General features: G+C 42.1%; 1 protein-coding gene across 1 annotated transcript in view; it reads right to left on the bottom strand.

Moving 5' to 3' along the window:
- Positions 1-4,636: 4,636 nt before the first annotated feature.
- LOC142956629 (neuropilin-1a-like) overlaps positions 4,637-23,354 on the bottom strand; it is a 68,162-nt gene continuing 49,444 nt past the window's right edge. Inside the window, exons 9-18 of the mRNA XM_076098294.1 lie at positions 21,783-21,958; positions 21,384-21,539; positions 18,175-18,319; positions 13,383-13,562; positions 12,151-12,195; positions 8,852-8,989; positions 7,049-7,341; positions 6,073-6,169; positions 5,938-5,982; positions 4,637-4,911 (exon numbers count right to left, since the gene is read on the bottom strand). Coding sequence (XP_075954409.1) covers positions 4,637-4,911; positions 5,938-5,982; positions 6,073-6,169; positions 7,049-7,341; positions 8,852-8,989; positions 12,151-12,195; positions 13,383-13,562; positions 18,175-18,319; positions 21,384-21,539; positions 21,783-21,958 — 1,550 coding nt within the window. The remainder of the gene's footprint in view (positions 4,912-5,937; positions 5,983-6,072; positions 6,170-7,048; positions 7,342-8,851; positions 8,990-12,150; positions 12,196-13,382; positions 13,563-18,174; positions 18,320-21,383; positions 21,540-21,782; positions 21,959-23,354) is intronic.

Raw genomic sequence — 23,354 nt, 5'->3', positions numbered from 1 at the left:
TGTGTCTTTAGTCAGTGAAACACAAGCTAGTAGAGTATAGTTCACACTGGAAATGTGCAAAATGAAATATAGGCCCAAGAACAATTAGGTAACAGTTGTTAAAACAAAGATCCCCATGAGGTCTATGTGTCGCTGTTCTGGAGCTTTCGACTGAATCACACACTCTTCCTCAGCAGATGAAGTTCATGAGACAGACATGCGAAAGCTCCCACTGGTCATCTTTCCTACACAGGAGCAAGATTTTGTGATGCTTTTTGCCTCTTTTTTGTTGTTTTGAGTCTCTTTGTGGACATTTAGTGTCTCTTTGTGTTCTGTTTATGTATCTGTGGTTGTTTTGTGTCTGTTTCTGGTCATTTTATGTCTCTTTTCGGTCACTTTGCCTCTTTGTGGTCATTTTGTCTCTCTTAGTGGTCATTTTGTGTCTCTTTGTGTCTCTGGAGTCATTTTGTGTCTCTTTGTGGTGTTTTTATGTCTCTTTGTATTCCTTTTGTGTCTATTTGTAGTTTTTTGTCTCTCTTCGTGATAACTTTGTCTCTTTGTAGTACTTTCATGTTTCTTTGTGGTCATTTTGGGTCTCCTCCTGGTTGGTACGCGTCTCTTTGACTGACATTTTGTAGGTGAAGGCCTGAGGGAGGCCTGACACTTTGTGCCTCTGGGCCTGTGCCCAATTGGCCCGTTCAGTAATCCTTCCATTAACTTACCTCTTAGTGGTTTCCACCAATGCAGATAGTCTTTGCTAAATTAAATTTACAGCAACATCTATTTATAGAAAAAACATCCCCATTAATCAGGGCAATCCAAAGAACAAGGGGACTTTTTCTGCAATAAAATGCAGCTCCACTGAAGCAAACCAAATATCTCCATCACTAGAAACCAGTAGAGGTTTGTAATCCGGCCAAACTGACCCCGTAAAACGACCCGTTCCCTCTCTGAGGTAGGACAGAAACAGCAGAGCGGCTTTTACTTAAAACATTTATTTGATCCAATTCTTTGGAATGTAATAGTCAATGATCAGAGTCCAAGACAACAGAGACGGATGAGTCTGGGTGCTGACCAGAAAGTCAAAGTACAAACAATACTTTTAGTCACTTAAGGCCTCACTGCTTTTCATTTTTTTTTTTTTTACTTCCTTATTTCCTTTCTTGTTTTTTTTCTGGATCTGAGACAGCAAAAAAATTACAGATGCAGTTAGAAAAAAACATTTCTTCTTGTCATACAAAGAAAACAAATGAAACAATAACACGTACATCAGTGACAGTACAAAAACAAGGTGATATTATACCAAGTAAATTAAATTGTTACGTTTCAAAGAGACGCATATAAGCTTTGTCGAGATTGAAAAACATCTCCGTAAATTGTACTTTTCAGAGTTCTACCATTGTCATCTGAAACAGCGTTAAAAAGAAGCAACAATAACACTGTCCTCTCCCTTTCCGTCTTTCTCTCTTTTCATAAATCATCATAAACACAGATTCTTTTTTTCTTTTTAAATATATCAGTGCAACATTTGTTTTCACATCTAGTGCTGCAGCATCCCTTCTTGTCTGGAGGAGAAGGAGCAATATTGAAACACATGATACCCATAATCTGGCCTTTTTTTGCTGTAAACATATTGATATATTTGAACCGGTGTGGCTCTCGAGAGCTTACAATGAAACATCTCAACAGTCAGAGCACCTTCATTTGATTGCAAATGCCATTGCAACCAGACGATGATTGAATTCAAAACGTGTCTCTAAAGAATCGATGAACAGTCTTCACTTCACATTGTGAGCTCACACGATGCCAAATAATGCTACATTAAAAGAAATGAGCAGATTGAACTGAAGACCAACACGCTGTGACCAACATTGTTCTGCCAGCGGCGGCGCGTCAAGCTATCCCGCCTACGTAATGGCTTTTTAATCTCTGTAAGTAAAGTATCAGTCAGCATTAAGTCCTGTTCCTTATCTCAGAGTGAACGTTAAACATCTGTTGGAGGTTGACGAGGTTATTGACTTTTGACCTTTCTGGCTTTTAAAGACTCAATCCTACCAGCTGTACAGTGCTATGAACAAGTGACGAGTATCACAACACACTCAGCTACCAAAGCTAAAACACAACAAAGCAGTTTTATTAGTACAATATTCATGAGGCTCGTTGCTTTTTTTTTTTCAGATTTTAAGCAAATTTTCCAAAAATGAAGAATGTTCAGATGCTTTTAAAATGGATCAGTTTGATCTGATTTTCATCAAATGTCCTCACTTGAAGTCCCTGCTGTCAGAGGGCGCTGATCGCTGTAGATTACAGTTGAATGAGGCCCTCATGCAATGTTGACCAAGAAATATAAAATGGGGATAAAATGCAAAATAAGCTGCAGCAGAATCCCTCAGATCAAACAAAGGGATTTCACTGCTGATGACCTTTTATGTTTTTTAAAATAAAATAATGAGCCCTAATGATTTACGAGGCATTCTGTTGGGTCTCTGCTCTGATTAGCTTTAAACTCATCTTTGTTATTAAACAATGTCACTTCACTGTGTGTGTTTCTTAAACCCTGTCTCCTACATAATTACATGGCACTGCACTCTCAATCACGTTTGGAGGAAAACCTATCTTCTCCCGTTATTAACTGTCGTCGTTTTAAACAGTTTTAAACAGTTTTAAACAAAACAAAACAAAAACGCTACGGTGTACTTTGATAAGTTGAGGCAAAAAAATGCAGGTTTAGTAAAAACACCGAACCAAACACAACCAAAAGTACTTGTTTCACACGGGACACAGAGAGCAGTCTCCTGGGTGAACTTATGTCCCAACGTATTCCACAACACCCTTCCCTTGTAATTCACAGTGCAGTTTTGTTGCGTGGGAACGTACATTTATAAGAAACAGGGCTGCTTAGCTCCTGGCCACTTTAGCTCGAGGTGTGAGGCAAGAATTGGACGGTGTGATCAGCTGTAGTTAGCCACCTGTTTTGGGTTGTTAAACATCATTTAGATCCTTCAAAGATTCCTCCTCTGATAGTCGACACCGGGAAAAAAAAAAGCAGACAAAGTAGAGTACAGCACTGTCATGGCAGACATTCATTCTTAGTTTTTCAGTCCTGACTGAAGCATCCATGAGCGTCCACATCCCGCAGGCTCAGTAAAAGATGCTGATGGACGTCTCTCTGATGGCCGGACACACTTCAGTTAAAATGTCCAACAGTCACTCTTGTGTGCCAGCGAGAGACGTCAGCAGTGAAGAGCTCTTCAATCCCGTTGATCCATCCTTGACGTTCTGCCATCGTCTTAGTGGTACTGAGGTTGTCCGTTTTACCCTGTACAAAAAAAAACAGCACTTCCCATGAGGCATTTCTGAGGCGTCTCTCCGTAATCTCAAAGCCGTTTCCATCGTTGTAAAAACCTTCCTGTTCCCAGAGCACAAACAGAAACTAAACCACGACAAAAAAAAACACAAAAATGGCAACCAGGTCAAAAGAAACACAAAGAACAGGTTTGTGTTTGCGTCTGTTAAAACGAATACTTTCTGTACATTTTAGAGAGAGTTTGATTCCAACATAGAAAGGATACTGCGGCACTGGTGTCTTTTTTTCTATATAGAAAGAGGCGCTCAAATATATTAAAACCTATGTACAATATGTCGGATGTGTCATGTGCCATGAACATGAGGCATTCAGGGCTCCCGCACAATTTTCCCATTTGGAAATTCCAAAACCTAAACAGCTTAACTTGGATTTAAAACATTTTAACACGTGTCAGCACGACTGTCGTCAAGGCGAGAGGGATCTTCAGATCTACACCCGACACACGTGGTACTTGACGGCACGTTTCTACGACACAAAAATGTGGAGTCGTATCATCACAATCTGGTAAAAGTTTGTGTGTGTAGGAACCCTGGACGGACGGACGGACGGACGGACGGACGGAACGCCAGCCGATGAGAGAAACAACCAGCAGAAAAACAAGGCAACAGAAAAAGCTGGTGGAAAAAAATAAAAGGCACTGTTGGAACTAGACACAGGTCAACGGGTCACGATGGTGCCCGCCTCCACACACACACACACACACACACACACACACACACACACACACACACACACACACACGCACACACACTTCATGTATACACATACACATGAGTGTGATGCACACATACGACAGCTTGACAGAATGACACACCCACACCTTAAATGCAGATGTATATGAAAGTGACACATGTACAAACACACGTTCACAATCACACGGCCAGTTAAAGAGCCAGAAATCAGAATAAAAAAATAAACGTAACAAAAATAAACAAAAAAAAAGATAAATTTTCCATTAAAGTACATAAACTTTCATCTGAATTGGTCTCAACACCAGCATGTGATTACATGAACTCAACAAAGCACGCCCGAAAAAACAAATAGAATCCTAAAGTTTTCTTCTTTTTTGTTGTTTTTCTCTCCGCTGTACAGATTCTTTATACACAGTGCCCCCTACAGGTCAGTCCCCTCCACTGCCGCTCCTGAGAACAAAACAAATGACATTGGCTCACTTTCAGCTCACCCTGCTGTCCCATCGGTGGTTCCTCCCACTTGATTGGTTGCATCACGTGTCCGCGGGGAGCATTCGCAGCTCCGTCTCTCTCCCCCCCCCCCCCCCCCCCCCCGCCCTCACGCCTCTGAGTAGTTAGTCTGTCCGTTCATCTTGTCCTTCTTTAGCTTCACGCCGTCCACCAGCTCAAAGTTATAGTTTTCCAGAGCGGATAAGTTCCTGTCCGTCATGCTGCCCTGCGAGCAGGCGCAGTACAGGACGACGCCGCAGATGGCGCCCAGGAAGACGCCCAGCGCGGACATGGCGATGATGGTGATGAGGATGGGGTCCAGGGTCTTCAGCATGTTGCCCGGACCCCCGAGCTCGCTGGTCTCCTGAGAGATGGAGTCCATTGCTGCAAGAGAGAAAATCATGCTCCATTCAAATCACTTTGAGATTACAGGCTTAAAGGTTCTGGATCATAAAGGACAAAAAGGCAACATTTTCCAGACATGACCAAACCTTTCCTCTCACTACATCCCTGTTTCTTTATTGGTTTGGGTTTGGTTTCCTAGAATTATAACTTGTGAATGTTGTGGTTAACTTTTAGCTGCAGACTCATGTGTTACCACCAAAGAACAGGCTTCAACACAGATGACACAACTGCTTCCATGGACTGTCTGTCTCAGGTCAAGTTAAAATTAGGAGTGATTCATATAGAAAACATATGGTGCGCTTTGGAAATCTGGTCAGGAGTAATGTTAAAGGGACAGTTCACCCACGAATCAAAAATACGTATACTTCCTCTCGCCTGTAGTGCTGTTTATCTATGTAGACTGTTTTGGTGTGAGTTGCCTAGTTTGGCAGATATCTGCAGCAGAGATGTCTCCAATATAATGAGACTATATGAGACTCAGCTTGTGGTTTTGGAAAAACTCAACAGCAAAGTCTCTTTCCAGAAATCATAACACGGTTACTTTAATGGAGGAACTACGTCTGTGGATTTTCTCGAGTAAATGCGATACAATTTCTGGAAAGAGACTTTACTGTTGAGTTGTTCAAATGTATTTTTTTGGCGCTTTGAACAGCACAAGCTGAGTGCCGTACAGTTCCGTTATACTGAACAGAAGTCAAACATCTCTACGGCCGATATCTCCAGAACCAGGTAACGCACATCAAAACAATCTGGACTGATGAGTAGCACTACAGGTAAGAGGGAAAATATGTATGTTTGAATTTGGGGTGACCTGTCCCTTTAAGTGGGCGTAGTTTATTTCCCAAAACATGGAAATCCACTGATGGAGTCCTTTGAAATAGCTCAATAGCATTCTGTGCAGAGGCAAAGAAAGTCTGTGGAGACGGGTCCACACGAGAGTATGTGCAACATGAATAAACACATTGACACTTTAATAACAAAACTGGAGTCGGTGATGTAACTTACGCAGGATGAAGATCTCAGTTGGCGGAGACGTAGGAGCTTCTGGATCTGGAGGAAGAAAACCGGCGTTCATTAGATTGAATTAAAACAGGAAAGTCCAACAAAACAAAGAATATACCATTATAAGACAATACGCACCCTTGCAGTCCTCAGCGTTGAGTCCATCTATGATCTGGATGTTGTCCACGGCTGTGTGACCGGCACTGCGTCTGTCTGCGACGCCTTCCACGACCACCTACACGTCACAACGCACATGCACTCAGTGAAACAGGAGGCACTCTGATAGCTGCGATGCTACAAGCTGAATTATTTTAGGTAATAATATGAAATCCCTGATGAAATGACAATAAGTTGGTTTTACATCAGTTTTCATCCCTTTGGGACGTGACCCGACGAGGGGTTGCAAGATAAATCTGAGGGGTAATAACATAAATCCAATGCATAATTTTGTTTATTTCTTTTTTTAACAGATAAAATAGTATAAACATGAAACCAATTCCAGTAAAATAAGATAAAAAATAAAAATAATAAGGAAAAACAGATTAAAGTATATTCAAAGAAAAAAATTTGAGAGATCTCTCCCTCGTGTTTTCTGTCATGTCGCTACTGTCTTCTCCAATAAAAACACAAAAACCTTCAAAAACTGGAAGAAAATACTTCTTTTTAAAAGGATTACAAGCCAAATAGTTTGTGAACTTCTATTTAACTGATCAATCTAAACAGTTTTGCTTATTTACCGAAAAATATCGTATTCAGGCTTTTTGTCTGACATCAAGTATGGACTGCTGAAATAAAATGACATTTTTATCCATTTTCTATTCAAAGTAATCCTGTGCTCCCAGCATGCATTGTGCCACAGGCAGGGAACACAAAAAAAGTCTATCACAGGGCACATTAGAGTGTTTTGGTTTCAACTCTTTTTCTTTTTTTAAAATCATAATTTTCTTGTCTTTGCTGCTTTTTTCTTTAATAAACATTAAAGCTCTGCAGATGTTGTTTTGAAAAAACAGTCCAAAGAGTGAAGGAAGGATCTAGAAATAACAATAACCTTTGAAGTCTCAAATAATAAGCTAGAAATAATCCCCTCTAAGAATCCTTTACAGTCTCGTGATACCTGATATGAGACACTGGAGTGCGGCAGTCGGACTCGTCCCTCCCTCCACCGGCTGCCCTGGTGCCCGCTGACCATCCACAGGATCTGGCCCCCCTCGGCCTCCTTCCTCTGCTTGATGTGCAGCGCCCCCGCGTGTTCACCGAACATGTGGTACCAGAAGGACATGCAGAGGTCTGCATCCGGCGATGTGATGGGCAGGCTGGCCAAGCTCGCCACCTTGTCCTCCTCCTCGCCCGTCTTGCTCGGCGCGTCCGGGTCCCCCAGCTGCATGTAGATGAAGTTCCCCGGTCCGCCTGCAGGGGGCAGCAAAAGACAAGGTAAGAGGCGGCTGTGTGGCTGCATTCAAGGGCCCCTGACTGCAGACATGTTGACTCTATTGCACCATAAATTCAAATTAAGACCTCAAAGAATGAAGACGCACAGTCAGGAATAAAGATTTCCGTACATTTTGAATGAAAACAGGAGATTATATCATTGATATCAAGCAATGAAAGCTTTCCAAAAACCCTCAAGGGTTCATTATGCATCCACTTTTATTGCATTCAGTTAAATGTAAATACCTCAAGTGTTTCTCTGTCTTTTCATGAAAAGAAAATGTCAGCGTAATTGTTCCGTATCGAGCTTCACACACTCCCATCAAATTCAAGGATGTTACAGCGCCCAAAAGCAAAGGACTCGATATCAGCGCGCTTCAGGACACGATGCGACTTGACAACACAAAGGGCTCATTTGTTTCACTTGTGATCTGGTTCAAGTCAAGAAATCAAGGTTGAAGTCATTTCTTTTTTTTGTTCGAAGCGGCTGCCGTCTCCGCGAAAAAACCATCCATCACTGGAGGTTTGAATGGAGGGAAGATCAGACAGCTGAGGCGCACGGATAAATCTGAGCGCCGGGTTCTTTAATAAGTCCCAAGTTTTTCAAGGCCATTCATTTTAAAAACTTTGTATTCAGTGCTGACTACACAGCATATTCAGACACAGGTAAGAATAGTCTCTCAGGTGGTAAAGGTGCCGTTTAGGTCGTTATTGATTCAACATTTTAGTCCTGATTTCACGATCGTTTTTCTGTTAAATACAGATTTTCTTGGTGCCTGTTTGTAACTCTGTTATGGCTGCATATCGTGATCAAGACACTCAAAAAAGAGTTTTAATCTTCTAGTTAATCTAATTCTAGTTTGTTCAATGACGTGCACTAAGTTCAGTTCAATTTATTCATCCATAAGAAACACTGAATATAGTGCACCAAAACACAAAAGAAATCAATAAAAACATTAAACTATATTGTTAAAAAGAACCATCCAAACTTGAAAAGAATGTCTAATTATGAATCGAGGATGTCCTCGATTTAGATCTCAGTTCATCCTGTAAAACATGCTCATTTATAAACAATACTACTTTCCTTAATTTGCACTCTGCGACTGTCTCCCTCTGAATGAATGTCACCTGCTGTAGTGTTTATGCCTGGAGAAGCTCCCGTCAATACGGACCCACTTATGGATTTATCTGCCTCTGAGCGGCTCCAGGCCGAGCAGAACAACACAACTTTGTGACGTTTTCACAAACTCTTTGTCATCCAGAGCAGGAATGAGGTTATGTGTCCAACGGGAATTTCTAAGTACATCGCGGGCATCTTTTCCTCATTTGTTGTGAATTCCCAGCAGCACAGCGTGTTAGTTAAAGCTCACGGTGGTTACAACTCTTTCAGACCGGCTTTCAACAGCGGCATAGTAACACGGAGAGCTCCCCCAGAGCGTCTGTCGAGCGGTGCTGGTCCAAACGCAAAGGCGAGCGCTCATCCTCTTACCTGTGTGGTCGAGGGTCGGCCCCCGGTGGACGACAGGAGCCCCGTTGCTCTGGATGAGCCACTCGGCCCCCGTCCCGGTCTCCCTGGACCAGCCGCAGAACGAAGAGAAGTCAAAGCTGCAGGCGAACCAAACGTACGCTGCAACGAGAGGAAAGAGCAGATGGAGGTGAGTTTGTAGATAGAGGAGGTCTTCAAGTTAAAAGATGTTTCCTGGTTTTGTTTCGTGAGCTGAAGGAGCAAAGCTTCTAGCAAGTCGTCACTGTTTGGTAAATACCACACGTCCACAAAATGTCAACTTTTTCCCTGTTTGGTCTTTACGAAAAATCGCCTCTATAAGATGCCAGAGTCAAAGTCTTTCAGTTGCTTTTTTTGTTGAAAACACCCAATTCAACTTAAAATGACACGATATGAGAAAAGCCTCACAAAGATAGAACCTACATATATTTGGTGTTCTGTCGATTAACTGATTGATTAAGTGACTAATCATTTAAACACTCATTTTACTCCGCTTCTTTTCATCCCGTAGCAAGAAGCTCAACCATAAAGACAAACTCTGAGTATGTGGAGTGAATTCACAAGAATCCCTCACTGGCTTCCCTATTTCTTTCATACATATCAGGGCTGAGGCATCAAGCAGAGTTTCAAAGGCTTTAAACAACAACAACAACAACCAGAGAGGAGTGAGTATCCTTGAAATGGAATCAAGCGCCACGCACTTTGATCAGTTGTGAAAGTAGTTTTATTTCTAGCCGACACGGTCGAGGCCTCGATGTGCTTGGCTGGTGGGTGTTGCTGCGTCTGAAACCGTCTTTCTGAACTCAGAATCAAAGGGAACTGTCAGCCCGATGATCAAGGTCAGCGATTGGACGGCCGTGTGAAGGTGAGAATGAATGCAGGGTTTGAAAATCCTCTCTTTTCATCCTTTACACAACTTTTTCTTTATGATATTATTCGCTATATTCACTTTCAGCAACAAAATAGCATAAACCGAACCCTTAATCAACCCTCATCTGCTACAACTACCCAGAAAGCCAATCAAATATTCCTACAAGTATTAGCTGCTCAGTTCATAAAGGAATGAGTCGCCCACACAATGACCTATTTGTATATCAATTACTCATCTGGTGTTAGTTACCTTGAATTCTCGATTAATTGAAGGAAATAGGGGCCAAGTTTAACAACAGCAAATCAATATTAAACTCTCACACAACCCGTGCAGTAAAATCCACATCTCATTTATCCAGTATGCTCACTACTTCACTGCTACACACGGATCTTCATTAAAATACGACTATTTAAAAACAGATGCATGTGTTTGGGAAGTAGTAAACGCACTGGATTAAAGAGACTTGGCTCATACTGCTCAGGTAATATGAGAGTTTGCAAACAGATGTTTTCGTATAATTTAGCTGTTGTTAAACGTGGCCTCCCATTAACTTCCATTCATCGAGACTTCATTGTTTTTTGAGTCTCCGTTCACCGTGCGACAAAAACAACGTTTTCTTCAAGAACTTAAGGTGAGTAACTGATATGCAAAGGATCATGTTGTGGGTGAGGTATTCCTTCAAATGTTGCGATGTCACAACCAATTCTCTGTTTTCCAACCACTTTATAAGAAAATACTCCTGCACCCCCTCTGACGTTGTGAATCCAGGCTAAAAGCTGTGATCGTGTGCGGTGTTCCACCACTAAATTGGCTCCAGTTTAGTGCAGACAGCCCGAGGAAGAAAGTCTTGTAACATCAATATCAGAAAGCTGTTCCTGCTTTATATTGTACACGCACTATGAATTGTATAGCTTGTGGAAAACATATCAAAAACAAAAAGGGGGCCTTGTGCAGAGAGACAGTTGTAACTGTATACGTCGTGTGGCGCTGTGGGGCCACTTCCCCCAAAAAAACAGGGCTGATAGAAAACAGCGGCAGCAACGTACAGATGTTTGGGATCAGGACATCAAGAGAGAGGAATGGAGGGATCTTCCATGGAGAGAGAGGCGCGGTACCACCAACATGCCGATGTGGCCTCTCAGAAAAACAGAAACCCTACATCAACGTCCCTCCTTTCTACCGGAGCCAGCAGTCGACTGGCGGCGGCGGTTCACCGCAGCATCCAAATGGATGCTGACATCTCTGGACGCTGGACATGTTGTGTTCTGAGAGGCTAATAGGATGCAGAGATGACCGTGGAGCCGGTAGTCCCCCCCCCCCCCCCACACTTGCAACCTCAAGCTGTCTTCACGCGATGTTTCGTCTCGGCTAATTGAGACCCAAGAGGCCTTTATTCTCTCTCTGTCTTCCACTCCTCTCTTTTACCTCCACTCTCCTTTTCCTCTTCCTGCCCTTTTTGTCTCATTGTATATTCATTCCTCTCGCCGGCTCTCCGTCTCTTTGTCTCTCCGTCGCCGCTATACTATCTTTCTACCTTTCAGCCGGCTCATCCCTCTCCTCACTGGTTGGCAGTTTCCTCCAAATTAACAGAGTTTGGGTGCCTTCACGAGGGATAATAAGCTGGTGACGAGTGCAGACTTTGAATGTGGAGTGAACGCAGCTTCATCGACATTCATGTCCCTCAATGCACCAACACCGGCAACTGGTCAAACAACGTGATTGCGATTATATTTTAATAGGTGGCTTTTTGAAACAAGGTTTTCAAACCATTACTCCCAGTTTTCCGTTACATTTCACACTATACTGCGATGTAGAACATGATGTAAATAAAATAACCTTCATGTCTCAGATAACATCTGTCTGTTGACAAAGTTGAATTGCTTTAACTGCAAAAACAAGACGTATGTTTTCTTGTTTCTTTCTCCTCACTTCTTCCTCTCAGTAAAATGTTTATTTTATTTCTCTTTTCTGATTCTCTCCTTTCTCAAAAAACCCCCCAAACATGATCAGAAACAACGCAGGTGCATTTCAGAGTGAATCCATCAGCATTTCTCGCTGCAGTCCAGTCGTGTGTCAGGGCCGAGCTTCACCGGGCGGGAAAAAAAAAGTCTCATTTGTGAACTGAGGCGATGAAAAAGCCATTTGCTCTCATGAAAGCCGGTTTCATTGTTCTCTGTGACTCGATACTCTTTGGTGACATTGAATGATGGGACCATCGGCTGAATTAATGTGCCGATCTGGCAACCCAGAACCCCGGCCCATGGGTTTTTTGTAAAATGGTTCGCCTGGACTTTAAAGTTACGATTTAGAGAAGAGAAGACAGGATGAAAGAAAGAGGGAAGAAGAGGAGGCGTAAATGGAACATGAGGGGAGAACAGCAAACGTGGGAGCAGATTGCGGCGGACATCCTCACCTGGTATGAAGTCCATGATGGGGCCGGCCGCTGTGGTGCCTCCTGCTGTAAACAGATGGGAGAGTCAGGGTGGGGTCAGAGGTCAGGTGGTTTGGTCCCACCCACACAGATGCCAACACATAAACTCACACTAGAAGAGAGCGACAGCGAGCTTTCATGTCGGGTTTGCTGTGCACTTCAGAAAATATTCAAAGAGAAAATCTGATTTGATCACATTTGACAGTAAAGAGAAAATAACGGAGAATCTTTATCGTGAACGGGGCTGTTTGGTTTTTAATGTTGCAAGTTAAACAGGAAAAAGAAAATACACATTTTGGTCAAAACTTTTAGTGAGAAGGAAGATGAGGGGGAATTTATTCATGGTCTCAGTCCAACGAGTTTAACTTCTGTCAAAGTCTAATACGATCGCAGACATGAAAGACACGAGTGCTGCAGGAGGAAAAGACGAGTGTTTTGTGTCGTATCACTTCTTAAAACAGACTCTGAAAGCAGATTTACACAAAAGATTCTCATGCAAAAGGTACAGTTTCTATAACACATTATAAACACACATATAATGTGTTAAAATCTGTTTATAGCGCCGTAGAATTATAGTTACAGGCACTCATGGCTATTCATAATGCTTTATTACAACAATCATGACACGTTATACAGCATTTTATAATGATTCAAAAGGTCAAGTGTTATAATACTTTAAATTCCTCACTGAATTTATGTTGCAAAGATCATAGTGTATTATATTTGTCACTGGTGTAATACATGCTAATCTTGCATTATAATCACTGTTATAATTAATTATAACGGGATTATAAATTGCTTTAAGTAAAGTGAAAAAATATCATTAAATCTATTCAAGAACACACAAAGCAGTAACATTTAAATAAAGTAGAACACATAATAATGCATCATAACAGTGATTATAATGTGTTACAATGATGGGAATTATTATACACTATGATCCAGTCAACGAGTAAACAGCAATTATGAGATATTATGATTCTTGACCCTTTAAGTCATTATAAAAGTCTTTATAGTGTGTTATGATTATTGTTATAAAGCATTATGAATATTGATATATATGAGTGCCTGTAACTTTATTCATAAGCAGATTATTATGCATACTAGGGTCATATAAAATGTTACCAAACCGTGTTCTTTTTAAAAATACTTTAGTTTCTTTGAGTGCTGCATGAACTAAAACCAGCAGCGTAGTCATCGGGAGCTGAGTTTACCCGTCACTGAGTCGTAGTCATCGGGAGCCTCGGTCTCGCCGCCGCAGTCCTGTTGTCCTTCCTCACAGTCCGCGATCGGGGTCCCGGGGACGGTGGTCGGCGCCGTGGTGGTCGCTCCAAACGTGGTCATGGGAAGCGTAGAGGCGATGGGCGTGGTGGGAGGAGCCGTGGTTGTGATGTCTGGATGGATAGAAGGATAAGAAACACAGTTTGTCTTTGCATTTAACAACATTAAAACCAACTCACATGTCCATCTATTATAAAGCAGATGTACACGGTGGTTTGCAGTGTGTGTAGTAGAGTGAGGCTTTACATGTTGTTAGAGCAGATAATGTTCTCCAGTCTGTTCCTTATTGTGTCCAGGAAGTTTACTGCACAATCACTTACGGCCTTTTCCACAGCAAGAACATTTCCAGGAACCCAGGAACCTATTTAGGAGCTCAGCAACTTAACTTCTCCTTCCAGAAGAGGAACCAGGCTGTAAGATGTCCCTGCTGAGGGAGGATTGTTTTCTGATGACCTATAAGCTGACTCGACTTTATTTGCCAACTGTTAACGGTTACGTAACGCACTCAAACAGCACGGCAGAAACAACAACATGAAAAAGAAACTTTGAAATCAGACGTTTTCAGCGTCTCTTCACATACTGGTTGTTAATCCTCCTCGTCTTCACCAGACCTACGTTGCGGTGGAAGTGCAAACAGGAATGAGCAAGAGGAACTTCTTATTTCCTGATTTATTTGATGGGCCTCCTTAAAAAACTTTGCTGAAAAATAACAAGGAGCTGAGAGAGCATTGCTACTTTGGAGACAGGTTTTATCACCACAGAGTGAAATGTGCTAAAAAACAATCTATTTAAGAGACATTGTAATCATGGCTGGATTATGAGACCATGGGCCCCTGGGCACAGACATGCAGGAGGCCCCCCCACCCTGTCTACATCGGAACAAGACTCACTAACTCAAAGTCTCACAGTCTGCTTTTAGGCATTTTGGGTCTGTTTGTAGTCCTTTTCTATCTATTTTGCGTCCCTTTGCAGTTGTTTTGAATCTATTTCTGGTCATTTTGTGTCTCTTTGCAATTGTTTTGTATCCATTTTTGGTCATTTAGCATCCTTTTATAGTAATTTTGCATCTATTTTTGGTCATTTTGTGTCTCTTTATAGTCAATTTGTATCTATTTTGTATCTACATGTAGTCGTTTTGTATCGAGTTATGGTAAGTTTGTCTCTTTGTGGTGGTTTTGCGTCGTATTTAAGTCGTTTTGCGTGGCTTTGCAGCAACTTTGAGTCGTTTGTCGCTGTAACGTCATTGTTTTGTTTTTTGTGTGTCTCTTTTCTGTCATTTTGTGTTTGTTTTTCAGCAACAATTTTAAAGTGACTCCCCCCGACCCCCTGGGCCCCTGGGCCTGTGCCCGGCAGGCCCGTTGAGCAAAACATCCATGACTGTAATAACTTCAGACGCTTCATGAAACCTTTGGCCTTATTTATGCCGGAGAACTGTGACTCATTTGGGTTAAAAGATACAAAACACTCTCTTTGACAACCCGGATCTGGATTTGTCCGTAGATTAAGGAGCCGGCACTCTTCTCTCCCATCACGGACCAAAGTAATAATAATGACAGAAACTCTTGCTTCTTGTTGAATTCTACAGTCGATGTCTGGTGATGCGTTGTGTTTTTTTGTTTTATGGAAATGAAGCAAATTGAACTTGAATTAGCATATGTAGGCTATGCGAGAAAAAAAACAGATGGTCTGCATGTAATTAAACTTTGTAAGGAAACGTGTTTGCAGCGTTTTGAGTGGGACGGAGGTTTGCTCTCACAACAGCGTGGATGTAAGCTGATGAATTAAGTCAAAGCTGGAAGCAGCACCAGCGGTGAGCCAAAAAGAAACCTGATTAAAATGCTGAAACTGATCTGCAGGCGTGTCGTCAGCTTGTTAGCTTCTCTCTTGTGAGCTTAAGTTGGCATCTTGATGTTTTTGTAGAAACAGGAAGAGGCTTTTTTTTGGCGCAATATGGCTCTTCGATGAATCAACAGAAACCCTTTTTTAGAAGTTGTTCAATAAATCCAAATGAACTGCTGGTTAAGTGATCTTATGTTTAGAGCTGTTTGTCAACTTTGGCAGATTTTGATGATTTAATAGCATGAAATCAGCTTGTTTAGCTGATAAGAGCACTCGAGGTCAAAGCGTTATCATTATGTGCATTAATGAAGAGATAAACTGGAGGTACGAGAGGGCTGTGATTTGGATAATTGGACATAATGTGTATATATTTGCGGGTGTGGGCTTGTCTGTATCTGTATGATCTGTTTGCCTTTTCCAGAGTACACACATGGTTTGCATGCATTTCGGTGTGTGTTGTCATAGTTTCCTCCTTTTGAAGTGAAACTCTGTTCATCTGGTTCTGACACAGACGCGCTGCTTCAAACGCCACACTTCTCTCCCCCTGTTTTTCCTCTCTGTTTTATTTTGGTCTCACTCTTTTTACGTCCTCTCCATATGCACAAACAAACACACACACACACACACACACACACACACACACACACACACACAAACACACACACACAAACACACACACACGCATGGACACAATCTTTCTGTCCTTTAACTCAGTGTGCAAAATACACGGTCAGCCACTTCATCCATACAACAATACAACACAATCAAACAGCATTCAAGTCTTTTCTGAAGTCATTTTTCCATGTTCAATTTTTATCTAAATTTGTCTTTATGGACTCTTTCTTATGTTTTTCTTTTTGCATAACTACAGACTGTTATTCTGCATATGGACTGCTGCTGTTATATCTATGCCAGCTGTACATTAGCTGCCTTGTGTACGGTCACATTCTCTGTGCTGCTTTATATAAACTTCACCGGAAAGATAAATGGAAAAACGATTGGCTGCTGCTGGGAGCTCTGGATTTTTTTGAGACCCCCAAAAACTAGATTTTGAGTTTTTTTTCAGGGGTTCTTATGAGTTAATTATAGAGAATCTCAGACCTCCTGAGATCCGTCTCCATTTCTCCTCTCGTCTTTCTCATCTTCTCCTCTCTCCTGCTCTTCGTCCATCCTCCACTTCTCTCCCAGTCTCTCACACAAACACACTCTTCTCTCATCGTCCACTCTGCAACCTCGCCCGCTCTGGCTGATCCTTATCGTTCCTCCTGCAGAGCAACCAGATACTCCGACTCCACCAGAGAGCCTCCCTCGTCCCTTCATCTGTTCCTCCCTCACCTACTGCGGGAGGTCGAGCTCTCTCCCTCACACACACACACACACACACACACACACACACACACACACACACACACACACACACACACACACACACAGCATCCAGCTCTGACCACTGCTGCAGTAGAGATAGTAGCCTGCCATGGCATGCGTCAGCCTTTCATGTCCCCACTCTCCTCCCTCTCTCTCTCTCCCCCCCCCCCCCCCCCCCCCCCCTCTCTCTCTCTCGCTCTCATAATACCAAACACTGCAGATAAGCAGCCCGTAGTGTAAGCAGTTAACTATTTAATGGCCGACTGGTTAACACAAAACACAAATGAATGCAAAAAGCATCTGGAAATGCTGTTTGTGTGTTGAACATGTTCCTTCTGATGGTGCAGTGTTTCCCGGAAAAAGTATACGATAAAGTTTAAACCTCCACGTCTGGCTACTCGAGCCTTAAGGGCAATACACACTGGTCCATGCAGCGACGCATCATTCGACTGCTGTAGTCCACAATGTAAAAGTGCAGACAGAAGAAGAAGTTACAGTAAGGAGGAGCTGAGATGTGGTAAAACTGTGCTTTTCTGCATCCTTTCAGGAGCGTGAATGGGCTTTGATTTTGGGGAAATACAAGGTAAACGTGTGTCATTTTGACTAACTGCTAAACTAGTTCAATCACCAGACTCAATATCTGGGTTTGCAAAGTGCGAGATAAGATTTGGACATTTCTTTGGACATTGGAATCTTTATTAGCATATTAAATAATCAACATGGCCAGATTGTTATTCCCTGTTCATTTTAGTTAAGTTAATTCTAAGATTGCTATTTCAGAGTGAGGATGCTTAAACTAACCTAAAGATTTACTCATTGAGCACCTTTGTGAAAGCTGAGCTGAGAGATCAACTGCTGCCAGAGCCAGAAACCACAGGAGTGTTCTGCTTTAATACAACCCTTCATGTGATATCGCCTCGCCTCGCCTTGGGGGGATGACAGTCAAGTTTTCCAGAGTCACTTGATCCGGTTTATACTTGCTCTTTTTGCTTTAGTGTTCGTGTGCAATGTTGGTAACATGTAAAGGTTTTTGACACATAAAGTAGGACTGTGTACTTGTTCATCAGGCCAATAAGAAAGTGTGTTAAAGCTGCATTCTCTCTCGTGTCCACCAGGGGGCGACTCCTCTGGTTGTATAGAAGTCTATGAGAAAATGACTCTACTTCTCTCTTGATTTATTACCTCAGTAAACATTGTAAACATGAGGTTATGGTCTCAATCTCTAGTTTCAAGTCTTCTTCAATACAGCATGATGTTCATTTAGTAAATGATGGTCCATTTAGAGTCAAACAGACCATAAAGCAGGGGATGCTTTAGGGCGGGGCTACCTTGTGATTGACAGGTCGCTACCACAAAGTGGACCGTGTCTATGTCTGAGAACTCCGACCCTTTCACAGTGTGATTTCAAGACATGAAAATGTATTGTGATGTTTTGGTCGCCTGAAAATGTCTTAATCTTTCAAACGCATCTTTATATCGAGTCAACAGGACAACCTCTTGACTATTACTGGAACTCACCGTCCAGCTCGCAGCCCAGCAGCTCCAGACGGAGGCCCAGGCCCTCGGGGGTGGCTCTCTCCGGGTAGATCCTGAAGAAGCGGGTCAGGAGGGGACCCATCGACCTCAGCTCCGGGGTGTCGTGGTTCTGATTCCCGAGGAATATCTGAAGGCAGAAGACAAGAGAGAGACGTGTCAGGACCTGACATGTAATCAGAAGTATCAGAAGAAAATGTGTTCTGCAAATGTCATCAAAGAACAAAGTTCAAAGACCTTCTACTGTGAGTAAGAAGGACTTTCAAGACCAGTTTTGCTAATTAAAAGAATGTGAAACTACAAAAATATTTATTCTATCAGAAGAGAGATCAGCTCTACAGTGTGAGTGTAGGCTGTGTTTCATTTAAATTGATTTTCTCTCAACAGGTAAATGATACGTTGGTAAATCTGACTGCTCTTTCCTGCTATTGTTGAAACTCTGCAGCACAGTTAAAGCCCATCCACTAAACAAACAATAACATACTCTGTCCTGATGCAAGTCGGCTTCTGATCAAACATCAGCCAGTTTGATAAACAAAAAGCTGAAACTAAATGAATGGAGGGAAAAACAAAGACAAAAGCCAGGAAATCAGAACCAGAGTGAGATCCGTCTCGTGAGTCCAACATGGAGGCAGCACAGATGAAAATGGTTTCCGTCACACTGGGACCCGAGAGGTGGGACACAAAACACCCAAAAGAATAGTCTGCCTGTCTGAAGTGCTGAAGTTTCCTTTTCGCCTCATGCATTACCGCTGCAGTGGGGCATTATGGGTAGCAGGGATGTCTGTCGCTAACTCTTTAGCATTTACCTTTACCAAATACACTTGTTTTGTTGTTGCATTATTTATTGGTGCATGTGTACTGTTCTGTCTCGTGCATGTTTGTTTTGTAATGCTCCTTTGAATACGTCAGCTTTATATGTTGTTTTATTCTATTTTTAGTGTTTTGGTATTTAAACATATGGCTCGGGACAACAGATGGAAATTAGCCTTTTCAAGCTAACTCATACAGTTTATCAATGAGCATTATCGTCATAAACATTGATCACTGTATGTAGTATGTTGACAGTAAAGCTCAGTATTTTGGCAGTAAGTATAAAATAAATAGTTTTGTAGTATCAGTTCAATATTTATGCTAATATGCATCAACAGTGATTTTGGAGTGTTACTGGTTATTTAATATGTTGGAGTGATAATTTAATGCTGATCCAAGCCGTAGAAGAGCTCCAACCGCGAGTCACGTAACATCGTAATCATCATAATGTTTTGCCGACAAGGCTGGTTGAATAACATAAATAATGAAACCAACTTAAGTTCAGTTCCAAAAGAACCTGGATGCATCAGCGTGAGCTAGTTTACGAAACTACAGGACAATTACAATCAGGTCATCACTGCTTCCCTCAACAGACCATCAGGATCCTCTTTCTAGGTTTGGTGCTTATGCTCAGGTTAAGATGACCACCAGGCTCCCGCTGTAAATGTTCACTCATACTTATGCACGAGCATATGTGTTGTGTACAGTGTTGTGTACAGTGTTGTCCGTGTGCGAGCCAAGACGTGTATCCACTCGTGTACCGGCCAGGGCCTCACTGAGCCTTCCTGCCTCGTCTTTTTTATTTATAAAAAGACAGGAAACAGAGCAGAGAGGATTAACGAGAGGACGGCGGAGCATCTAGATCTCCGTCTGCAGTAAATCAGCGGGAGTCTGACGGTCAACCCCGTCCTCCTCCTGGCCATCTGGAACGCATATAGAGGGAGGATGTCGCACCGCCGGCCGAGGAGAGGAAGCGGGGCCTCGGAAGCAATGACACGAATTTCCTCTTGAGGATCAAAAATCAAAGGCGCTTCAATCGCCAAGAGGAGGTTAGAAAACCAAGACTGTAACTTGTGGGATCATCATCCACAGAAGTCTTCCTCTGTTTATTCTGAACAAACTGAACAACCTTAATTTGAATGTGTATGTGTATGTATATATATTTTGGATACAAAGGGAGGGAAAATGGCTTCAGATGAACAGAAGAACCTTTTTAAAATCATGTTTTCTTTATGGAGTCGTGGTACTTGATGATAAATAGTGTTGTATATTTCTGTCTTCACTACAACAATCACTGCGCTTTAAGTATATTATTGTAACCTGTTACTTCTTATTCTAGTTGTTTACACCTCTTATTATTATTATTATTTAATCTCTACTTATTTCTGTTTTGTTGCTGTTGCAACACCTGAATCTCTGGGGATCAATAAAGCCTTATCTTATCATATTCTATCTTATACCTTTGATTGATTTTCTGTATTTTTCTGCACTCGAACACACGGCAGAGACGATTGGACATTTCTAGCCCCGAGGCGTATGCCTGCATACAGCGCCAACAACCTCTAACGATATTACCTGAGGTGGAGGTGAAACGCGGAGCCAGTGAAGCACAATAGTTGTGAATAATTAAACGTAATTAATGTTTCATCGGCTCCGCTCTTGTCTCATCTGGATTTATGGCAGTTAGAGAGATTTTAGGGAGTAAATCCAATTAATTCAGTTAAATCAGGTGTTATTTTACATATCTATGGAATTTTGTGGTGTTATCAAGTCAAACAATATTGTATAGAGGAAGGTAGCTGATAAAGAAATCATTAACACAAATACAATATTTTTAACACCCACAGCCATCAACAATTTTAACTTCCAATGCTAAAGATAAAAACACAATGTGGAAGAATAAATTATTCAGCAAGCGAGCTGTTAAAATAATGAAATGCTAAGGTCTGGAACACAGACTCAGTCCTACCCCCCTTACCTCTTAAACCTTTATTTTTCATTTTCTAGTCAATATTTCCTTGTTGGGCCCCACATGTGGTGATATTTGCTGGGACGAGTTTGCCGACAAAAGCATGCGACAAACAGGAGACAGAGTTCACATGACTAGCAGCCTATAATTTGTTTAACATTTCGTTCAAGCAGCGGCGTCGCGGTCGGGTCGAGCGTCTGTCTGATGGTTTCCAGGAATTACAAATTACAGCAAGAGGAGGTTCATTTGATGCCGGCAGACTTTTATCTGTCTTCTGTGTAATTTACTTTCTGTTGTCGAGGCTTAATTTCTACATCTTAAAAGAATGTTTAACTGACATCTAAATGTTTTTCTGTAAATGTTATTCTGTGCGTGTCAAACGCAGGTTCATGCATCGACATGTCAGACCGACCTTGGGCTTGGTGGTGTTGTCCTCCTTGATGGTGGTCCACTCCTCTCCGTCCAGGCTGTGTCCCACCTTGAACCTCTTCATAAAGACGTTCCTGTCGCGGTGTTTCCCTCCCTGGATCACCACGCCGCTCACCATCTTGTCCTGACCCAGATCCACCTGCCAGGGAGGACGAGGAAGGGTAAAAAAAAAAAGAAGGTTGGTTTGACTCACTGACTGGCTGATAGACTTATTGATAAATGATTGCACCGTACACTGTTGTTCTTCTTTGGTTAAATAAATTATTTCTTGCAGAAACAATGAAACAAAATCCCATCGCACCATAAAACAATACAAGGTATAGAGGGATTGATTAATAAACCCCACTCATTAAACTTTTAAAGTTCAGCATCAGACCCCCACCTGCAGCCACTCGTTTCTGAAGGGCTGCTTGGTTTGCTGGCCGGTCCAGCCCGATCGCCCCGTCAACAAGCGGGCGTTTTCCGCCACCCAGCCTCGGTCGGCGTACGACGAGGCACCGATCTGAGCATCTGAGATCTGACCGGACACCATCCCCAGCATCCCTGAGCAGGGGTAGTCTGTCCAGAGGGGGAGAGAGGGGGAGAGAGGGGGAGAGAGGGGGAAACAGTGGCGGAAAGGATAAGAAACGTTTGAAAAGGGGTACAGTACGATAAGAAACGTCCTTATCTTGTCGCTGCTGTAGTCAGCAGTTTTAGTTGATGCCCTCTGGGCGCTGCTGCAGTGTTTAAACTCAAGAGTGAAAACACCAGAGACACATTCACCATCTCGGGGTGGAGTTAGTTTCAACAGGGAATGATTTGTGTGTATAAGCATAAGCACGAGGACTGATTTCATTTTGAACGAAAGAGTTTAGCTTGTTGTTTTACCCTTAGCTCTACTATTACTACTATTAACCCTCTGAACGCCGAGCAGTTTCAGGACGTTTTTTTAATCACATTTTACTCATTGTGGCCTCATTTTTCACCGCAATATATGAGTCCTGCACCTCTATGGAAACAGCACAATCATGGCTACGAGTAGGAAGAACTCAAACATGACTTGTGTGCAGAATAACAGTTTTAATGCCATAAATCATAAAAAAGAAAAAAGAAGATTTGATAATCTCTCTGGAAATAATATAATCTATATACAGTATAGTCCACAACAGTGTTGCCACTATTGGGGAAGAATGGGGGCTCCTCATGCTACACATATCGATCTATTGAAGTGCTAAACATGTTAACATTTTTACAAGTTTTGTAAAAGTCAATTATGGCATGCAGCGAATAATTTAGTGTTTTGAACAGGATCTGGTTACTGCAAACAATTTATTTTTGGTAAAATGTTTAGTGAGACATGCAGAACGAAATGATGAAATATTACTATTTAAACCTTAGATTTGGTTATTTTTCCAGACAGGAGTGTTCATCACACATGATTTGTTTGAGGACCAACAGCGATTTGAAAATCAGACGATAAACTCAGTTTTTACAGTTTCTGGCTCTGATAAACGTGTATTTTTGGTGATTTTTCTAAAGAAAACACGCCTTTCAAACCTGTGGGCGGGTTGTGGGGTTCAATAGTTTTTAATACTGATATAGCTATGAGCACTGGTGTGACCGCTCTATACTCAGAAATGGAAGTGGCCACGGCTCTGCTCTGTTTACTAAAGGGGGAATGCTACATGGGACCTTCAGGCTATGAGACAATCCTTTGACCAACAAGGCCAGTCTGTTCAAGTGTTGGGAAATAAACTTGGATAATTACTGGATAACTGAGAGGTTTTAGCTGCGCTTTCCTTTTTCCTCGGAATAAGAAAACTTAATTAAACTCTTACAATATGTGGACACAATGGTCCGGACACAGCGAGCCAAGTTAAATCCATTATCCACAACGAGCTAGATCTAATATCCGGACTCAAACAGTCGTGGTCTCAGTGAGATATTTGTATTTGACAAATGCTTCCAGAGTTAT

Source organism: Anarhichas minor, unplaced genomic scaffold (genome assembly GCF_050575085.1).
Source record: "Anarhichas minor isolate MPS153535 unplaced genomic scaffold, ASM5057508v1 ptg000024l, whole genome shotgun sequence".
NCBI classification, from domain to species: domain Eukaryota; kingdom Metazoa; phylum Chordata; class Actinopteri; order Perciformes; family Anarhichadidae; genus Anarhichas; species Anarhichas minor.
Note: the sequence above shows the minus strand (reverse complement) of the source record. Positions and strands in the feature narration are given on the sequence as shown.